Source organism: Leptodactylus fuscus, chromosome 3 (assembly GCF_031893055.1).
Source record: "Leptodactylus fuscus isolate aLepFus1 chromosome 3, aLepFus1.hap2, whole genome shotgun sequence".
NCBI classification, from domain to species: domain Eukaryota; kingdom Metazoa; phylum Chordata; class Amphibia; order Anura; family Leptodactylidae; genus Leptodactylus; species Leptodactylus fuscus.
In genome coordinates, this window is record NC_134267.1 from 25,904,494 (window position 1) to 25,921,420 (window position 16,927).

The window sequence follows — 16,927 nt, forward strand, 5'->3', positions numbered from 1 at the left end:
CACCGGAAGAAGACGTGTGAAGAGAATGTTCCTGAAGAAGATGAAGGCGGCGCTGGAGAGTTCCCTCGCAGAGTTGGGGACGCCCCCCGGTGCTGTTTTAGTGCTGGGGCCCGTCCCCAGTGCTGCGAGGGAACTCATTTGCATACTGACGAAAATCGGGATTTATACCGAATGGTGGCGCGGAGAAGACATCTAAAGGTTGGAGAAGAATAGCCTCTCTTACAGCTATTCCTACGTGTCAACGAGAAAAAATTTGATTTTTATGGTAGAATCCCTTTAAGTTCCATAAGTGGACACTTACTGTCTGCGCAATGTAGAGGGCGCCACTGGCAGGTTGCGATACAGATACCGCAGGGACAAGAAAGGAAGGCTTAACTGAGCCTAGTACTGCAGAACTACAAGCGCCATGTAGTGCCGACAAGGTGACAGCTCGCACTGACCGGGGACTTCAGCACACCTATCCAGATACAAGCAGATCTCAGTGTCACACAAGTCTGACAACATTTGTGTCTCTGCTTCATGACACCACCACGGACTGGGCCTCTGCGGTCCCTCATGTTATTCAGGGGTCCAGTTTATTATGTTTGATCTCCAACAGAGAATCCGGCACAGATACTTAACCTTAGAGATGAAAGTGACCCTATGGGCCCCGAATATACGAAAAATGATCATCAACAACAAACACTGTCATTGTTATGCTGCCCAGGTACCTGTCTGCTTCTTTGCCAAGCATGTTCCCCACCTCAAGATCACGGGCCAAAGCTGCCGCTAAATAGTGAATATTCTGGTTATTATAGTATATATTCTGTTGCTATAGGTTATATTCTGCCGCTCTTACAGTGACACAGTGCAGACACAATCGTTCTCACGTGCGTCTCCCTTCATGCCCCGCCCCTCCTGTGGCTCCTCCCCCATAGTCTTCGCTCCTCTGCAGTTGTAGGAGGTCATTACCATGAGCCCCGCCTCTCCGTTCTTAGCCCCGCCCCCGCCGCCAAGCGACGAGTCATCGCTCCTTGATGTAACCGTGATAGGCGTGTCCTTATATGTCATGTGGACCGGCTGACCCGGAAGAGGAGTCCGGAGAACGGCGGTGACTACTGGAGCTAAACCGGGCAGACAGTGTGAGAGACGGGGGTAGGGTGAGAAGAGGAGGGGGGTGAGAGACGGGGACAGTGACAGGAGGAGGGAGAGAGGAAGAGTAACGGGGAGAGCAGGGGCAGGAGTGACCGGCAGGAGATGAGTCAGAGTGCCAGGAAGAGCAGAAGGGGGGTCAGAGTGACAGGAGGAGGGAGGGGAACAGGGGCAAAATAACGGGGGGAAGAGGCAGGAAGGAGGGGCAAGTGTAAGGCCAAGGTTAATGGGGGAGGGGGGGGTATAATGTTTGGGAGTGCGCCTTATTCACAGCCTTGAATCTTCTTATTTCCTGCCCATTAGTGTCCGCCATGTTGGTGGGAGAGCGGAGGAACGGCAATCTCCTGGTACAGCTGGGTCCTAAGCTGCAGGCCCAGCCGGAGGAACTCCTGCGGCAACGATGGAGCATGGACGGCCATGTAGAGTATCTGATCCGCTGGGCGGTGCACAACACGGAGGAGACCGGGGCCGGCAGCAGTGGAACCACCTCACAAGCGGAGAACAAGTCCTCCAACATCCTCATGTGGATGTCAGCCGAGGAGGTATACAGCAACTGCCCCACTCTGCTGGGCAAGAGGAAGCCTGAGGGGCCCGGGGTCCCAGAGGAGAAGACTTCTCGGGCCCCGGATGAAGGCGCCCTGCAGGAAATGACGGAAGACGTCCGGATGTTGGTCCAGAGAGCCGCCCGTCAGATGTCGCACAGCTGTGGCCCCGACTCATCCATCCTTAACACCATCCACGTGCTGAGCGCTTACGCCAGTATCGGCTCCTTGGCCGGAGTCTTCAAGGAGACGGGAGCGCTGGACCTGCTCATGAAGATGCTCTGCAACTCCGAGAAGCAGATCCGTAAAAACGCTGGCAAGATGCTGCGTGCCCTGGCGTCACATGATGCAGGTGGGGAGGACGGCTGACATGGTGGGGGGGGGGTCCCTGCTGTCTTGCTGAGTAGATGGCATTACCTGCATGTGGCAACTTGTACGAAGTGAGATGTTACATGATATGATGGGGATTAATAAGCTTATTCCATAGCTCTGCAGGGTTGTCACTCAGCTTTTCGGGGTCCCTGACCACCTGTGTGGAGTTATGGGTGTATAGCCATGCTTTCCAGTGACAAGTCCACTCCTGTAGAAGCTGCACAGTGGCCATATTGGTTGTCACCCAGCTTTCCCTTAATATAATCCTATCTATATTCTTAGATAATTAAAAGTTAAACATTTTTGTAAATATAAGTTGTTAAAAATTCTGCAAAGTTTCAAAGATTTTCTCTACTTTCTTAGTGGTGAGAGTCTGTTGATCGGTTGCAATGGTTACGACCACAAATGCAGAACCTTTCTATGGTCTGGGACTTGTCAGGAACCCCGCCATGATTTTCTTATTGTAGCCGGGTTATCAGACAGGGACACGATATGTATCAGGAGACATCCCGGCCACAATAAGGACATCATGGCTGATTTTCTGACCTCATAAAGTTCCTGCATTCATGGTCGTATCCAGTGGCAAACGATCAAGATGACAACTTGTGTACGCAAGATATTTAGAGAAAATCTTTAAAACTCTGCAAAATGGACAATTACTTACACTACCGTTCAACAGTTTGGGGTCACCCAGACAATTTTGTGTTTTCCAGGAAAACTCACACTTTTATTTATCAAATGAGTTGCAAAATGAATAGAAAATATAATCAAGAGAATGACCAGGTTAGAAATAAGGATTTTAATTTGAAATATTAATAATTTTCTCCTTCAGACTTTGCTTTTGTCACAGATTGCTCCTTTTGCAGCAATTCCAGCCTTGCAGACTTTTGGCATTCTCGCTGTTAATTTGCTGAGGTCATCTGGAGAACTTTCCCCCTCCCCCCCCATGCTGCCGGAAGCCCCTCCCACAAGTTGGATTAGCTTGATGGGCACTTTTTGCATACCATACAGTCAAGCTGCTCTCACAACATCGCAATGGGGTTGAGATCTGGTGACTGCGCCGGCCACTCCAGTAGAAGTAGAATACCAGCTGCTGCTTCTTCCCTAAAATAGTTCTTGTATAATTTCGGGGTGGCTTTGGGTTATTGTCCTATTGTAGGATGAAATTGGCTCCAATCAAGCGCTGTCCATAGGATATGGCATGGAGTTGCAAAATGGAGTGATAGCCTTCCTTATTCAAAATCCCTTTTACCTTGTACAAATCTCCCACTTTACCAGCAGCAAAGCAACCCCAGACCATCACATTCCCTCCACCGTGCTTGGCGTCAGGCATCTTCCAGCATCTTTTCACTTGTTCTTCTGTGTGATCCAAACACCTCAAACTTCGATGCGTCTGTCCATAACACTTTTTTCCCATCTTCCTCTGTCCAATGTCTTGTGTTCTGTTGCCCATATTAATTTTTTCCTTTTATTAGCCAGTCTCAGATATGGATTTTTCTTTGCCACTCGGCCCTGAAGGCCGGCAACCCGGAGTCGCCTTTTCACTGTAGAAGTTGACACTGGCGTTTTGCGGGTACTATATAATGAAGCTTCCAGTTGAGGACCTGTGAGGCGTCGATTTCTTAAACTTGTCTTGTTGCTCAGTTGCGCAGCGGGCCTAACACTTTTCTTCCTACTCTGGTTAGAGCCTGTTTGTCCTCTGAAGGGAGTAGTACACATCCTTGTAGGAAATCTTCAGTTTCTTGACAATTTCTCGCATGGAATAGCCTTCATTTCTAAGAACAAGAATAGACGGTCGAGTTTCACATGAAAGTTCTCTTTTTCTGGCCATTTTGAGAGTTTAATCGAACCAACAAATGTAATGCTCCAGATTCTCAACTAGCTCAAAGGAAGGATCCTTTTTATAGCGTCTCTAACCAGCAAAACTGTTCTCAGCTGTGCTAACAGACTTGTACAAGGGTCTTCTAAACATCCATTAGCCCTCTAAGGCTTGGTTCGCACATGCTGATGTGTTCTGTCCGTAAGGGTCGCATGAGGACCCCTACTGATGGAACACAAGTGCAACTATAGGCTATAATGGAGTCCGTGTGCTTGCCATGCCGTGCACTGTCCGCACGAACGATTCATGCGCGGCAAGCACACGGACTCCATTATAGTCTATGGGTCCCGTGCATTTGAACTGCACAGCGCTTGCAGTTGCGCTTGTGTTCCGTACGTCGGGGTCCTCATGCGGACCCTTACGGACAGAACACATCAGCATGTGTGAACCGGGCATTACACAGCAAACACAATGTACCATTAGAACACTGCAGTGATGGTTGCTGGAAATGGCCGCTATACACCTATGTAGATACTGCATTAAAAACCAGATGTTTGCAGCTAGAATAGTCATTACCACATTAACAATGTATAGATGGGATTTCTGATTCATTTGATGTTATCTGCATTGAAAAAAATCTGCGCTTTTCTTTCAAAAATAAGGAAATTTCTACGTGACGCTAAACTTTTGAACAGTAGTGTGTATGTGCAAAAATGTTTCACTTCTAACTATCTACCAATTTAAAAATGGTTCTGTACATGGGAATACCCCTTTACGTAGATAAACCTGATGCAAATTATTACTGACCTGACTGATATGGACTGGTCCAGGACATTTACCGTATCCCTGGCGCTGCACTGCATGATGGGTAGTTGTGTGTGTTTTGCAGGAAGTCGCGCCCACGTCTTGTTGTCCCTCAGTCAGCAGGACGGCATTGAACAGCACATGGATTTTGAGTCGCGCTTTACGCTGTTGCAGCTCTTTGCAGAGACCACCAGCTCGGAGGAACATTGCATCTCTTTTGATGGCATCCACCTACCTCAGGTAAGTGACCTCGCTGCTGGTTATATAGAGTCATGTCCTCACATATAGTAAAGATATAGCAACAGCAATGCGGTGTCTGGAGGGAAAGAGACCGTCCTAGGAAGGAGGAAAATCTGTAGATGGCCTGAGATGGGTATACAGGTATATTCTAGGGAGCAGAGGAGGCTGTAGATGTCCTCCAGAGGTGAGGATACAAATATCTTGTAGGGAGGAGAGGAGGCTGTAGATGTCCTCCAGAGGTGAGGATACAAATATCTTGTAGGGAGGAGAGGAGGCTGTAGATGTCCTCCAGAGCCGAGGATACAGATATATTCTAGGGAGGAGAGGAGGCTGTAGATGTCCTCCAGAGGTGAGGATACAAATATCTTCTAGGGAGGAGAGGAGGCTGTAGATGTCCTCCAGAGCCGAGGATACAGATATATTCTAGGGAGGAGAGGAGGCTGTAGATGTCCTCCAGAGGTGAGGATACAAGTAAGTAGCTTCAGGAGAGGAGGCTCTAGCTGTTCACCACTGGTGAGGATACAAGTATACCCTGGATAACAGAAGGAGATGTAGGTGTCCTCAATGACTTGAGGCTGTAGATGTCCTCCAGTGGTCAGGAAATAGTTATCTTTTCGAATGACTTGAGCCTCTAGATGTATCTTGTGGTTAGACTTAAGGTATCTTCTGCCGTGACATGAGGCTGTAGATGTGCACAGTAGATGTATTTCCTCCTAGACAGGAGAGGCCACCAGGGCCTCAATGACTGTTTCTGAGAAGAGCTTAGGACTTTGTAAAACTTTGGGGTTCTGTTACTGTCCCCTAGATGTTCTGCTGTGTTTAGTTAACTCTTTATTCAGTTGACAATTCCACTACTGTCATGACTTTGAGTCGGTCTGTTTTCTGGCAGATCCCAGGGAAGCAGCTGTTCTCATTGGTGAAACGTTACCTGTGTGTGACATCACTGCTGGACCAACTGAGTAGTGACCGGCCAGACCGTAACGAGAGGATCCGCCTACAGCGCCAGTTTGACTTCTGCATGGCCATGGGAAGCCTCATCTGTGAGCTGGTGCGGGTCATGGGCTGGGTCAGTGACCGCCCTCAGAATATAGATATGGTCCAAGACCTTGAACAACATCGGGCATCTCGCTCGATCTTCCAGCCCCTGGTGGCTTCCTGTTCTAGTCTGCAGATGGCCATCATTCCTCCTGTGCGCACTACACCTGCAAAGAAGAAGGCTGCTAAAGAGTTCATGTCTCCCTCCGACTTCATGTCAAAGAACGCTTATACGGACTATATCCAGGAGACCTTGAAGCCGGGGATGTGTGTACGAATGTTGGAAGACTATGACGAGATCAGCTCTGGAGACGAGGGGGTGTTCCGTCAGAGTAACAATGGCATGCCCCCGGTTCAGGTGAGTAGTGCAGGGAACAGGACACATATTGCTTGTGGTTAATGGGGTAGAAGGTCTTGCTTCCTACTACTTTCTTTTTTTACACTCATCAACGTTGAAATTGCAGTGCCAAGAAGGAATAGTCTCCACATTGTGGAGATCCCAAGACAAATAGTCATGTGACTGATATGTACATGATAAAAAAATGGAGACAAAATATTCAGCACATCTGGATTTATTCAGTGTGCAGTATGAGCGCCTCCTGCAGGAGTCTCCGCACTTACACACCTTGGCATGTTATTAATGAGGATATATATATATATATATATATATATATATATATATATATATATATATACACACACACAGAGATCCATACCAGGAGAATTTCCGGTAACGGCACATTAGGGAACTGCTGGGTCACATCCTATAATGGAGTGGGGGTTACTGGGTGGAGAGTGGGCGCTATGGGTGCTAGTCCTCCACCATACAATGTATGGGCTGCAGTCTTAGTCCTCCACTGCACACAGCCATGTCGTAATATGGATCATGACTTGCAGGTTCTGTGGAGATCCACAGGAAGAACCTACTGGGTCCACTGGCACATGGTTGAGATCATCAGTTCTGGAGATCAGCCAGATGAGGAGAACCAGGAGAAGGCCTCGTCGGCGGGTGACAGTCTGAGGGTTCCTTCAGGTGAGTCCGAGGTTCTTGTACTGGTTGATATCCAGGCTTTTTATGTCCAGATCTCTATAATTAAGAATTCTGCAGTTTTCATAACCAAGTCTGCTTGCTGTCAGTGAATGCGACCCCATAGGAGAAAGCTTTATGCCTCACCCAGCATTGCCTACGCTGATACATTGTAGCAAACCTTCACCCTTACCAGGACTAATTTTCAGGAATGGTTTCCAGTCGCTGTCATCAAGCAGAGATCTGGAGACACAGTGTAGTAGGAAGTTACAGAACTTATAGGATGACAAGTCTTTATTTACATGGGGCTGCTCATGGCATTGCAGTGTGGTCAGAGCGTCCGGACGCTTAGCATGGTTCTTTCAGTTTTGTTGATGTTCTGTCCTCTGTGCACATTACCTTGTAGCCTGTGACGTGCGTAGTGTGAACTGCGGGTTATACAGACCTGTTCTCTAGTAGTCAGGAAAGTCCGTGGAATGTACAGAATGACGGGGTGTGGTGACCGTAAAGCCAGAAAGTAGAAAACATGTTAGTATACAAGTGTGCGAGCAGCACAACATGGCCAGCGGTACTGCCGAACAAGGGAAAGAGGAACCAGCACAGTCTGGAAGATGTGGAGCGACGAAACAACACTGGTGGGCAGAGGATAGGTCATCAATATGTGACTGGTGGGGTCTGACACTGGGGCCTCCGCCGATCAGCTCATTAGCATTGCGGGTTCTTCCTTGTGCTGATAATGTCATGCTCATTATATTATACAGCAGCAGCTCAGTCCCATTCAAATGATAGGGGATGAGCTGCAATACTAAACACAGCCACCTCCATATGTACCGCAGTGTATTCAGTGAAGAGGCCGAAGCTTACCTGAATACTGCAGCATCTTCAACTAACTCATCAGCCAGGGTGTTGGATTCCCACCAATCACATATTGATAACATACATTTCAGAACTTGGGTCATCTGCCAGGTAGGTTAATGCAGAATAGTATACTTTCTGACACCTGCTGGAGCCGATGATGACTGCCCTTTAGACCCTTAAGATGCTGCAGTCAATAGATAGCATCAGCAATATCTCTGTGGTTAGACAGAGGTAGGGAGCGCCCTCTGTGACCCACTGATGGTTTCTGAACGCGATCACAGGCCACGGAAAGCCTTAGACTGAAAGTAGATTATGCTGCAAGGTGAGTGGCACAAAGTTTAACCCCTTACCAAGTTTCAGCTTACATATACAGTGCAGGTCATGCTGAAGCAGCAATATATCATGGAGCCGAGCTTGCGTCAAACATAGAGGTTGTTAATACCAGTCAGCATAGAAAATGTCAGTCCCGGACATTAAACCCATTAGATGCCACAGTCAGTTGCGGCTACGGCATCCGCGAGATTAGTCAGAGGTAAGGGGGCACCCTCCAATTTGACGTCCCTCCTTTTCCTGCTTTAGGATCATTGATTTATCTTGTAAAGCCTACCCAACCTGCCACAGAAAGGTAAATATGGCCCCGTGCACAAAACTGAGTCAATTTATCAGCTGGATTGCTTGGCCTGATCTGGTCATGAGGCTGAGGCTGTCCTGTATATAGTACGTGACTCTGACGTTGTGGGCAGGCATGGACACCTCACCGATCACTAGGATGCCAGGAGTTTGTCTCCCGACTGGGAAATCTGGCTCTTGTACGGACCAGATTTTCCATCCTAGATTTCAGAGAATTTTCCTTTCCTCCTGATAAAGAGTTAAAGAGGGAAATTACATGTGTCAAAGGGAACTGTGTATCATCCTGCAAAAAGAAAGCCCATATCCTTGATGCAATAGTAAGAATGTTGTGGGAGACGCACATGACAAGGCCTGGTGATATATGGCTACAATGAGATAAGCAGCTGCAGATAACTTGGACGACGCTTATCCCAGGGCAGATGATGGGACTGGGCAGTAAATGTCACCTGAGAGGCGGCTACTATGTGGTGGGGGTCCTGTGCTAATATTGTCACTTCTTCTTTCTATAGTCGCCCCAGTGCTGTCCTGTAAACCCTCCGGGGGGATGTACACCCTGCCATACCTGGGAGCGGCGGCCTGTGAGCAGAGGAGGGACCTGAGGCAGGACGAATGGTGGGAGATCCTCTTCTTCATTCGGAGGCTGGAGCCTCAGGAGCAGCAGGAGCTGCAGGACCTTCTACGGCAGAATCTGGAGACTGAGGTGAACCCCATGTGGTGTATTAGTCTTCAATCTCTTCTGCAGCACAAATCTCTCTCCTGGTTTGTTACAATGTGTCAGTCCAGGTTGTTTGGCTTGATTGGATATACTGTAACGAACCATCAGCTACAGGACTAGGTAGTCCAGTTATAAGTATTGATAATATTGAATTGTCCGCCATGTTGTTCCTGAGCTGTTGTCTTCTGTTGTCCTCAGCAGGGTAGCCTGGATGAGCACGTCCTCATGTCGCTACCCGTATCTGTGAACATAGCGCACAAGATCCTGAGCTTCCTGGGTGAACGTTGTACTGGCAGTGCCCTGAGTGACCTGCAGAGCTCTCATGTCTATGCAAAGTACAGTCTCCATGCAGGAAAGCAGAGGTCCGAGCCAAGCCGAGCAGCCCAGGAGCACTCAGTACAGGGAGGCCTCCTGACCAAAAAGCCAAAGAACGAAGAACCTCAGAAAGTGGGGAAGACGGAAGCCCAGACCAGCACCGACCCATCAGACCTGCACCTTCTCAGCAGCCTGCTGACCCAGGAAGGAGTCTCTACACCGACTGCAGATGACAAGTGTAAAGGTGAGGACCTTCAAGTACTGTCTGTACCAGGGGAAGGGGTATTCCTAGGACTTCCTCTCTGGAATTCACTAGTATATAAGGGTGTAAGTGACCCGGAGATCTTCTATTAGTATTTGTACAAGTATCACAATTGAAAGAATCAGTGGTGTACTTGTGCTAGTACATGTGGAGCATCTGTGACCATCACCTGTTGGCTACTATGGAGTGTTGTGGGTGTGCTCTGTGTTATGTAGAGGTCTCTATGCAGGGAGGGAGAAGAGGTGAGCTGTGTCCTTCACCTATACACTTCTATGGGATAGTTGTGGGCATGCTCTGTGACTTGTGTAGAGGTCACTGTACAGTAATGAAGATATAAACTGTCTCCATCACCTGTAGACTTCTGTAGGAAAGTTGTGGGTATGGTCAGTGACTTGGGCAGAGATCACTGTGCATCAAAGAGGATATGTAATAGTTGTGGCCATGGACAGAGGTCAGTGTGCAGCAAAGTGGTGGATATGATGGATATTTGATTGTATGTTCACCACCCAACAGTTTTAGGAACCCTCCGAGGAACATCTAAGGGGATCTCTCTGGAAGTTTTGGTGGATATTTTGGAGAAGGTGAAGAAATCCACATGTGGAATGGAGGTGCTGTACTCTGCTGTACAAGTGATGCTGCAACACTCTGGAGACGAGGTCCATCTTGTGAAAAGCGAGGGACGATCTAACAGGTACTGATATGGGGGGGTGACCTCGGGGTGTTCTAGGACCGCTCCACCTCTACTGGTATAACAGTTTATAAGGGTTATATGTGGTCATGAGGTGCAGGTGGGCCAGAATGTCATATACTGTGACAGGTCGTCTGCCATGTACTGAACATGCAATCTGTACCAATCACCAGAGAGAAAATCATCAAGACGTTGGTGGAGATTCTGAGCAATCAGATGAAGGAGAAGCTTGTGGTGATCACGTGTCTGCAGCTGACCTATGTGCTCATGTCCAAGTATGACTGGCGGGTGCTGTTTGCCACGGAGGGCGGGGTGCGGGCAGTGTTGGGCTGTATGCAGGAGTATCAGAGCTCAGCTGCCATCCAGCATATCGGCCTGGCGGTGAGTACCTGCCCTTCCTGCAGTGCCCCAGTATGTGCAGTCTCCATCATCTAACCCACACTCCTTCACTGGCAGGTCCTGAAAGTGCTGACCGGGGTGGGAAGCTGTGACCTGCGAGGAAGCTCCCGGCGATACACCCTGAATCCTGGAGACGCTCAAGTGATGAAAGAAATCTTCTCCAGTATCGGATCGGCTGCCAGTGGAAGCTCCACCAGTCTCCTGAGGGCCATCCCTGGGGCCATCAGCAAGCTGCAGGGCACAAAGGGGTAAGGGGTCAGGTCAGCAGTGCCATCATCTCTGATCAGCTGCCATTACTTCATCACTTTCTTCCTTTCAGGTGCTTCACCTCTGTGTACAATGGACTGCTGGTCATCCGAATGTTGACCGAGAACCATGAAGCCCTGTCTGAGCAACTCTCTGGGGGTGAGCTGCCTGCTGTCCTCCAAAGCTTCACTGGAGATAGCAACTCCATGTTCAGCCGCCTGGACGTCCTCATGCAGAAGCAACTCCGCGATCTCATAAAGAACGGTCAGGAGAAGAGCGGTGCTGACAGCAAAGGTGCTTCTGTCTCATCATTGCTTCTGTTCTTCTTCCTCCTCACCCCCCCCCCCCCCCCCCATATTCTGCCCTTTCCCCTGTCACCCTCTCCTGTGCCTCTTCAGATAGTGTTGGCCTTAGTGCCCTGACTCACTGATGTCCCTTTCAGAGGTTGCCCCGGCTCAGGCCCTCCAGGACATGGATGTGCCATCGTTGCTGAGTGGCCTGAAGGACGTGCGGCTGTGTCGGGAGTTGCTGCCATCTCTGGAGCGCTGTGTCTGTGACGACACCTCCTCTCTACCGTGTGACGTCTCCCAGCTCCTCACAGCCCCCGACTTCTTCCTGCAGCTTCTCTCCAGTCTTGAGCAGCTCCGCACTGAGAAGCAGCTTCAGCTTTGTATCTACAGGTGAGGGCCCGAGTCTTACCATGGAGCAGAGTGAGGGCCCGTTTGGTTCTGTGGATAGGAATGAGGACCTATGGGGTACTGTGGAAGGGAGCAAGGGTCTGGAGAGTGGCGTTAGAGCCCTTGGTACATAACATAATAGTAGATTTGTGGATGCAGCGTTTAATGTGACTGGAAAAGGAGCTATGAACATTGTATTTACCTGTGAAGAGATGATGAGACATCTACTTGTAATGGGAGGGCGCTCTCTAATAGGCGGTTGGATATCTCACGTTTTTATGTCTCACATCAGGATCCTGAATAAGTGTCTGTCTTTCTACCAAGAAGACGCCCTTCCCTGGCACCGGAGCATCGAGCCCTGTCTGACGTCTCTTGTGAGCACCACCAGTGATCATGAGGTAAGGGGGGGATGGATAGGTTTCTCTGGCCTGGTGGGTTCAAGCATCACTGTTATTACCAGCCTGGTGGATCCTTCCTGGAGATCTTGCTGGTAATCCTTTTCTATTGGTAGGTTCTCCAGGAGGTTGTCAGCTTCTTACATCGCTTAGCCTCCATTAACAAAGACTGCGCCGTGGTCATGTGCCGTCTTGGTGCGAAGGAAACGCTGAATAAAGTGTTGGACAAGCAGAGCGCTACCCTGCTGCAGGCTGCAGAGCTGCGAGACCTCCTGAGTGACTGCGAGAAGTATTCCAACCTCTACCAGAAAATGGCCACCAGCATCCTGGCTGGCTGCATCCAGGTAAGTGTGCCCACTGTAGTAAGCCTATGCCACAGTCACATCCAGAACTGCATGGCTTATTCTCCAATCACATGTAAATCTTCAGTCACAATTCTGCCGCTACATCATGTTTTAGATTACAGTCACGTCCAGAGCTGGAGTCCCAGTTCTGTTACAACTTCACGTCTTACACCTCAGTAACATCTAGATCTGCAATCACAGTTCTGCAGATAGACCAATACAACTGTTACATAATGCCTTATACTCCCATCACATCCAGAGCAGCATTGACAGTTTGGTTCATTCTGCCTTATCGTCCATTCACCTATAGAGCTGCACTCTTAATTCTGCTGTTACAGGTGTATGGTGGGGAGTGTGAAACACCGTGTCTGCCACAATGCTCACGTCTCATGCAGCCTAAAGGAGGGTGGGAAGCCGGCATGGTTGTGACTGCAGCTGTGAATGTGTTGGGAGTATATAATACATGATGGAACAGCAGAATTGTGGCTGCAGCTCTGGATGTGAGTGGTGATTAGTACACACAGTCACACTGCTGTCCATTTGTGGATGTCGTACATGTTGTTAGTTGTCTGGTTTGCAGTGATGTGTTTATCTCTTCCCGTCAGATGGTTCTGGGGCAGATAGAAGAGCATCGGCGCTGCCAGCAGCAGATCAATATCCCCTTCTTCGATGTATTCTTGAGGAATCTGTGTCAGGGTGAGTGTTTAGTGTCAGTGTGAGACCTCTGTGTGGCGTGTTCCCATCAGCGTTGGGGCCCTCCCCATGGCGTGTTCTCAGCAGCGTTGGGGGCCCTCCCCATGGCGTCTTCTCAGCAGCGTTGGGGCCCTCCCCGTGGCGTCTTCTCAGCAGCGTTGGGGCCCTCCCCGTGGCGTCTTCTCAGCAGCGTCGGGGCCCTCCCCGTGGCATCTTCTCAGCAGCGTCGGGGCCCTCCCCGTGGCGTCTTCTCGGCAGCGTCGGGGCCCTCCCCGTGGCGTCTTCTCAGCAGCGTCGGGGCCCTCCCCGTGGCGTCTTCTCAGCAGCGTCGGGATCCTCCCCGTGACGTGTTCAGATTTCTCATTGTATGCGCTATATCTAACACTTCTATCGCTTCCTCCCAGTTCTAACTGCAAACAATTCTCCTGTCTCTAGGGTCCAGTGTAGAAGTAAAAGAAGACAAGTGTTGGGAGAAGATTGAAGTTTCCTCCAATCCACATCGTGCCAACAAACTGACTGACGGGAACCAGAAGTCTTACTGGGAATCTAGTGGAAGCACCGGATCCCATTATATCAACATCTTCATGCATCGAGGAGTGGTGATCCGGTGAGAAGTCTAGTGCATGGTGTGGGGTGGGGGTCTTATATCTGTATGGGTCTATAGGTATAACACGGCCTTGTGCCCCTTTCCTGCAGGCAGCTGGTGCTGATCGTGGCCAGTGAAGACTCCAGTTACATGCCGGCCCGGGTGCTCGTGATGGGTGGAGAGAATGCGTCCAGCATCAGCACAGAACTGAACGCGGTCAGTCATGGTGTCAGCTGTCTGGAAAATATGGCAGGCTCTAATATACTGTACAGTGACTATAATGTGACGCTGCAGGGATTGTGGTAGAGGGGGAGTGTGCAGTGTTATATAATGTGGCTACATGGATTGGGGGGGGACTGCAGCTTTATACAACCAGGCTGAGGGGATTGTGTAGGGGATATAGTGTTATATAATGCTGCTGCAGATGTGGTGAGGGACCTGTGCAGTGTTATATAATGTGACACTGTAGGGATTGGGGAAATGGTGCAGTGTTATATAATGTGGCTGCATGGCTTGTGGAGGGGGGGGTACTGCAGCTTTATATAACCTTACACTGCAGGGGTTGTGTCACTTTGTATAATGTGTAGGATTGCTATTGCTTTATAATCTTGCTGTAGATGTGCTGGGGGGCCGGTGCATTGTTATATAATGTGACACTGCAGGGATTGAGGGGTTGGGTAGGGCAGTGTTATAGAATGTGACACTGCAGTGACTGTGGGTGAGGGGCAGTGCAGTGTTATAGAATGTGACACAGCAGGGACTGTGGGTGAGGGGCAGTGCAGTGTTATATAATGTAGCGCTGCAGTAATTGGGGATAGTGCAGCATTTTCGTGTTGATAGCATGCATATAGTTGTACTGAATGGGGAGCACCTGAGGTCAGAGGTCATGATTGCTTCTCAATATTTATGTAGATTATTTTTCTGTGCATTTAGGTGAATATTTCTGGCTCCGCCTCCCGCGTCGTACTCCTGGAGAACGCCACTCGCTTCTGGCCAGTGGTTCAAGTGAAGATTAAGCGTTGTCAGCAGGTACTGGGCTGGTGTCATGTGTTTTTGCTGAGCTCTTGCCTTCGCTGTTGTCATGCAGCATTGTTTCCCCGCAGGGCGGTATTGACACGCGGGTGCGCGGCCTAGAAGTCTTGGGGCCGAAGCCGACATTGTGGCCGGTGTTTAAGGAGCAGCTTTGTCGGAGAACGTTCCTGTTCTACACCAGCCGGGCTCACAGTTGGGGGCAGGAGATCTGTGAGAAGAAGGAGCGCTTGTTACAGTTATTCAGCAGGTGGCGCTGTTATCACTTGGGGTAGTGGGGGTCCGTCACCTCCACAGTACTGATTGTTTGTTTTGTTGCAGGTTGAACCGCGCCTTGTCACATGAGCAGGAGTTTGCTGATCGGTTCCTGCCAGATGATGAGGCTGCTCAGGCGCTGGGCCGGACATGTTGGGAGGCCCTGATATCCCCCCTGGTGAGGAGCATCACCACCTCAGGTACAGAACCTGCCATACCTTCCCTGTACTGCTCACCTCATGGATGGGGCAGTCACCCTGCATCTTCTTCCCTTTCAGACCCCGGTGGAGTGAGTCCCCTCAGTTGGCTTCTTACCCGGTATCTTGAGAACATTCAGGGCTTTCGACGACCTAAGGCGCAAACTTCAGTCTTCAACTCCCGGGTCCGTAGGTTGACCCATCTCCTGGTACATGTGGACACCAATCCTCTAGACACCGCTGGCCTGAAGCCCCCCAGTAAGCCTAGTGAGTACTGTATCTCATCCCCTATAGGAGGTCTCCATGTATGAGGTGGGAGAGGACAGAGGCCTGTGTGTATAGGGTGGGCAAGGGAACAGGGTCTGTGTGCATGACTTTGGAGAAGGGACTGTGTATGAGGTTGTTGAGGAAACGGGGTCTTTGTGTATGTAATGGCGACTGGGGTCCCAGGGAAGACTCGCACAGCAAGATGGGATTTTACAACTATTGACATTTATTATATGACTTCTGTATAGGTCACTACATGTTGGATTGTTGGGGGTCTGACTGCTGGGATCCCCAGTGATTACATGTTTGGGAGTCCTCATTGTGAATAGAGCCATGGTGCGCTGCTTCTGTGGGCCTGAGTGCCGCACAGCTCTGTTCATATGGAGCACTTGCGGACCCCCATTCTTATGTCGTCGGGGATCTTAGCAAGAAGTGGTCTGACGCATCTATTCTGATGAAAATGAATAAAGAATGGTTTGCCGTGGGTCGATACACATTGTCTGGTATAAATTCATAAATGGTTCTGGTACAAGTCAAGAGCACAAAAGGTTTAGCCAGCATTCACCAAATGAGGGGCAGCAGTCCGTACAACGTGTGTGTGACTACCACAGAGGAGAGCAGCCATATGCAAAAACAGCAGCATGTAGGGACATGACGGGACCGCAGACAGCCAAGGAATGCCGGGGGTTGCTTCTGGCTTTGCAGAGACTGTGATCTGCATAAATAACCCTGTCTAGGTTTTATACAGTATAAATGTAGACCGTAAAGGATAGGTAATCAGAATCGGGCTAGTTGTGGTCCAGCACCTCGACCCCCGTGCCAAAGAACAGCCCTGCTCCTATTCAAGTGAATGGAAGCGGGGCAACAGTTCCAAGCACCTACCACTACAGTGTACCAAGCTCTGTATACAGCTTCCGGTCTGTACAGTGTAACAATGGCCCCTGAAACTGCAGCTCCTGTTCACTTGTTTAGGAGCAGGGCTGCTTCTGGCCCTATGCCTAGTATATGGCTTCATGCGGCCAAAACACCTGAGTCTCTCGCCTTTAGGGGTTGTGTGAAGTACACAACAACCATACAAACATGTCACCCTTCATTTAGGGTTAAAAGACCTGGAGGCAGCCGATGCCAAAAATGGCATCACTTGGCAATGGAAAGAAAGACCAAAAGCAGATCTGGATCACTGAACTAAACACACGGATGGATAAGAGGATCTGGATTTAAGGCTCCCAATATAGCGGCTAAAAATAATCCTTTATTAAACGGTTAAACTAAAAACACCCGACAACCAGAAAAGGCGTATCGGGGTAACCCTCCCCCCCCCCTTTTAAAGTGTACAAACAAAAAATATGTACTGGAACATCTTGTCCCTCTGTGTGATTGTGGCTTTAGGATTCTTACTCT

General features: G+C 49.5%; 1 protein-coding gene across 3 annotated transcripts in view; it reads left to right on the forward strand.

Moving 5' to 3' along the window:
• Positions 1 to 1,036: 1,036 nt before the first annotated feature.
• CUL9 (cullin 9) overlaps positions 1,037 to 16,927 on the forward strand; it is a 28,311-nt gene continuing 12,420 nt past the window's right edge. Inside the window, exons 1-21 of one of the 3 annotated variants that reach the window (XM_075267282.1) lie at positions 1,037 to 1,121; positions 1,435 to 2,025; positions 4,754 to 4,908; positions 5,798 to 6,301; positions 6,841 to 6,976; positions 8,968 to 9,158; positions 9,372 to 9,732; positions 10,264 to 10,441; positions 10,612 to 10,819; positions 10,895 to 11,085; positions 11,157 to 11,377; positions 11,526 to 11,763; positions 12,053 to 12,158; positions 12,272 to 12,499; positions 13,105 to 13,195; positions 13,628 to 13,799; positions 13,889 to 13,994; positions 14,712 to 14,807; positions 14,882 to 15,057; positions 15,129 to 15,262; positions 15,341 to 15,526. In XM_075267282.1, coding sequence (XP_075123383.1) covers positions 1,443 to 2,025; positions 4,754 to 4,908; positions 5,798 to 6,301; positions 6,841 to 6,976; positions 8,968 to 9,158; positions 9,372 to 9,732; positions 10,264 to 10,441; positions 10,612 to 10,819; positions 10,895 to 11,085; positions 11,157 to 11,377; positions 11,526 to 11,763; positions 12,053 to 12,158; positions 12,272 to 12,499; positions 13,105 to 13,195; positions 13,628 to 13,799; positions 13,889 to 13,994; positions 14,712 to 14,807; positions 14,882 to 15,057; positions 15,129 to 15,262; positions 15,341 to 15,526 — 4,261 coding nt within the window. In that variant the 5' untranslated portion in view covers positions 1,037 to 1,121; positions 1,435 to 1,442. Of the gene's footprint in view, positions 1,135 to 1,434; positions 2,026 to 4,753; positions 4,909 to 5,797; positions 6,302 to 6,840; positions 6,977 to 8,967; positions 9,159 to 9,371; positions 9,733 to 10,263; positions 10,442 to 10,611; positions 10,820 to 10,894; positions 11,086 to 11,156; positions 11,378 to 11,525; positions 11,764 to 12,052; positions 12,159 to 12,271; positions 12,500 to 13,104; positions 13,196 to 13,627; positions 13,800 to 13,888; positions 13,995 to 14,711; positions 14,808 to 14,881; positions 15,058 to 15,128; positions 15,263 to 15,340; positions 15,527 to 16,927 lie in introns of all 3 variants that reach the window. The other 2 variants (XM_075267284.1, XM_075267283.1) reach the window with 2 other exon arrangements.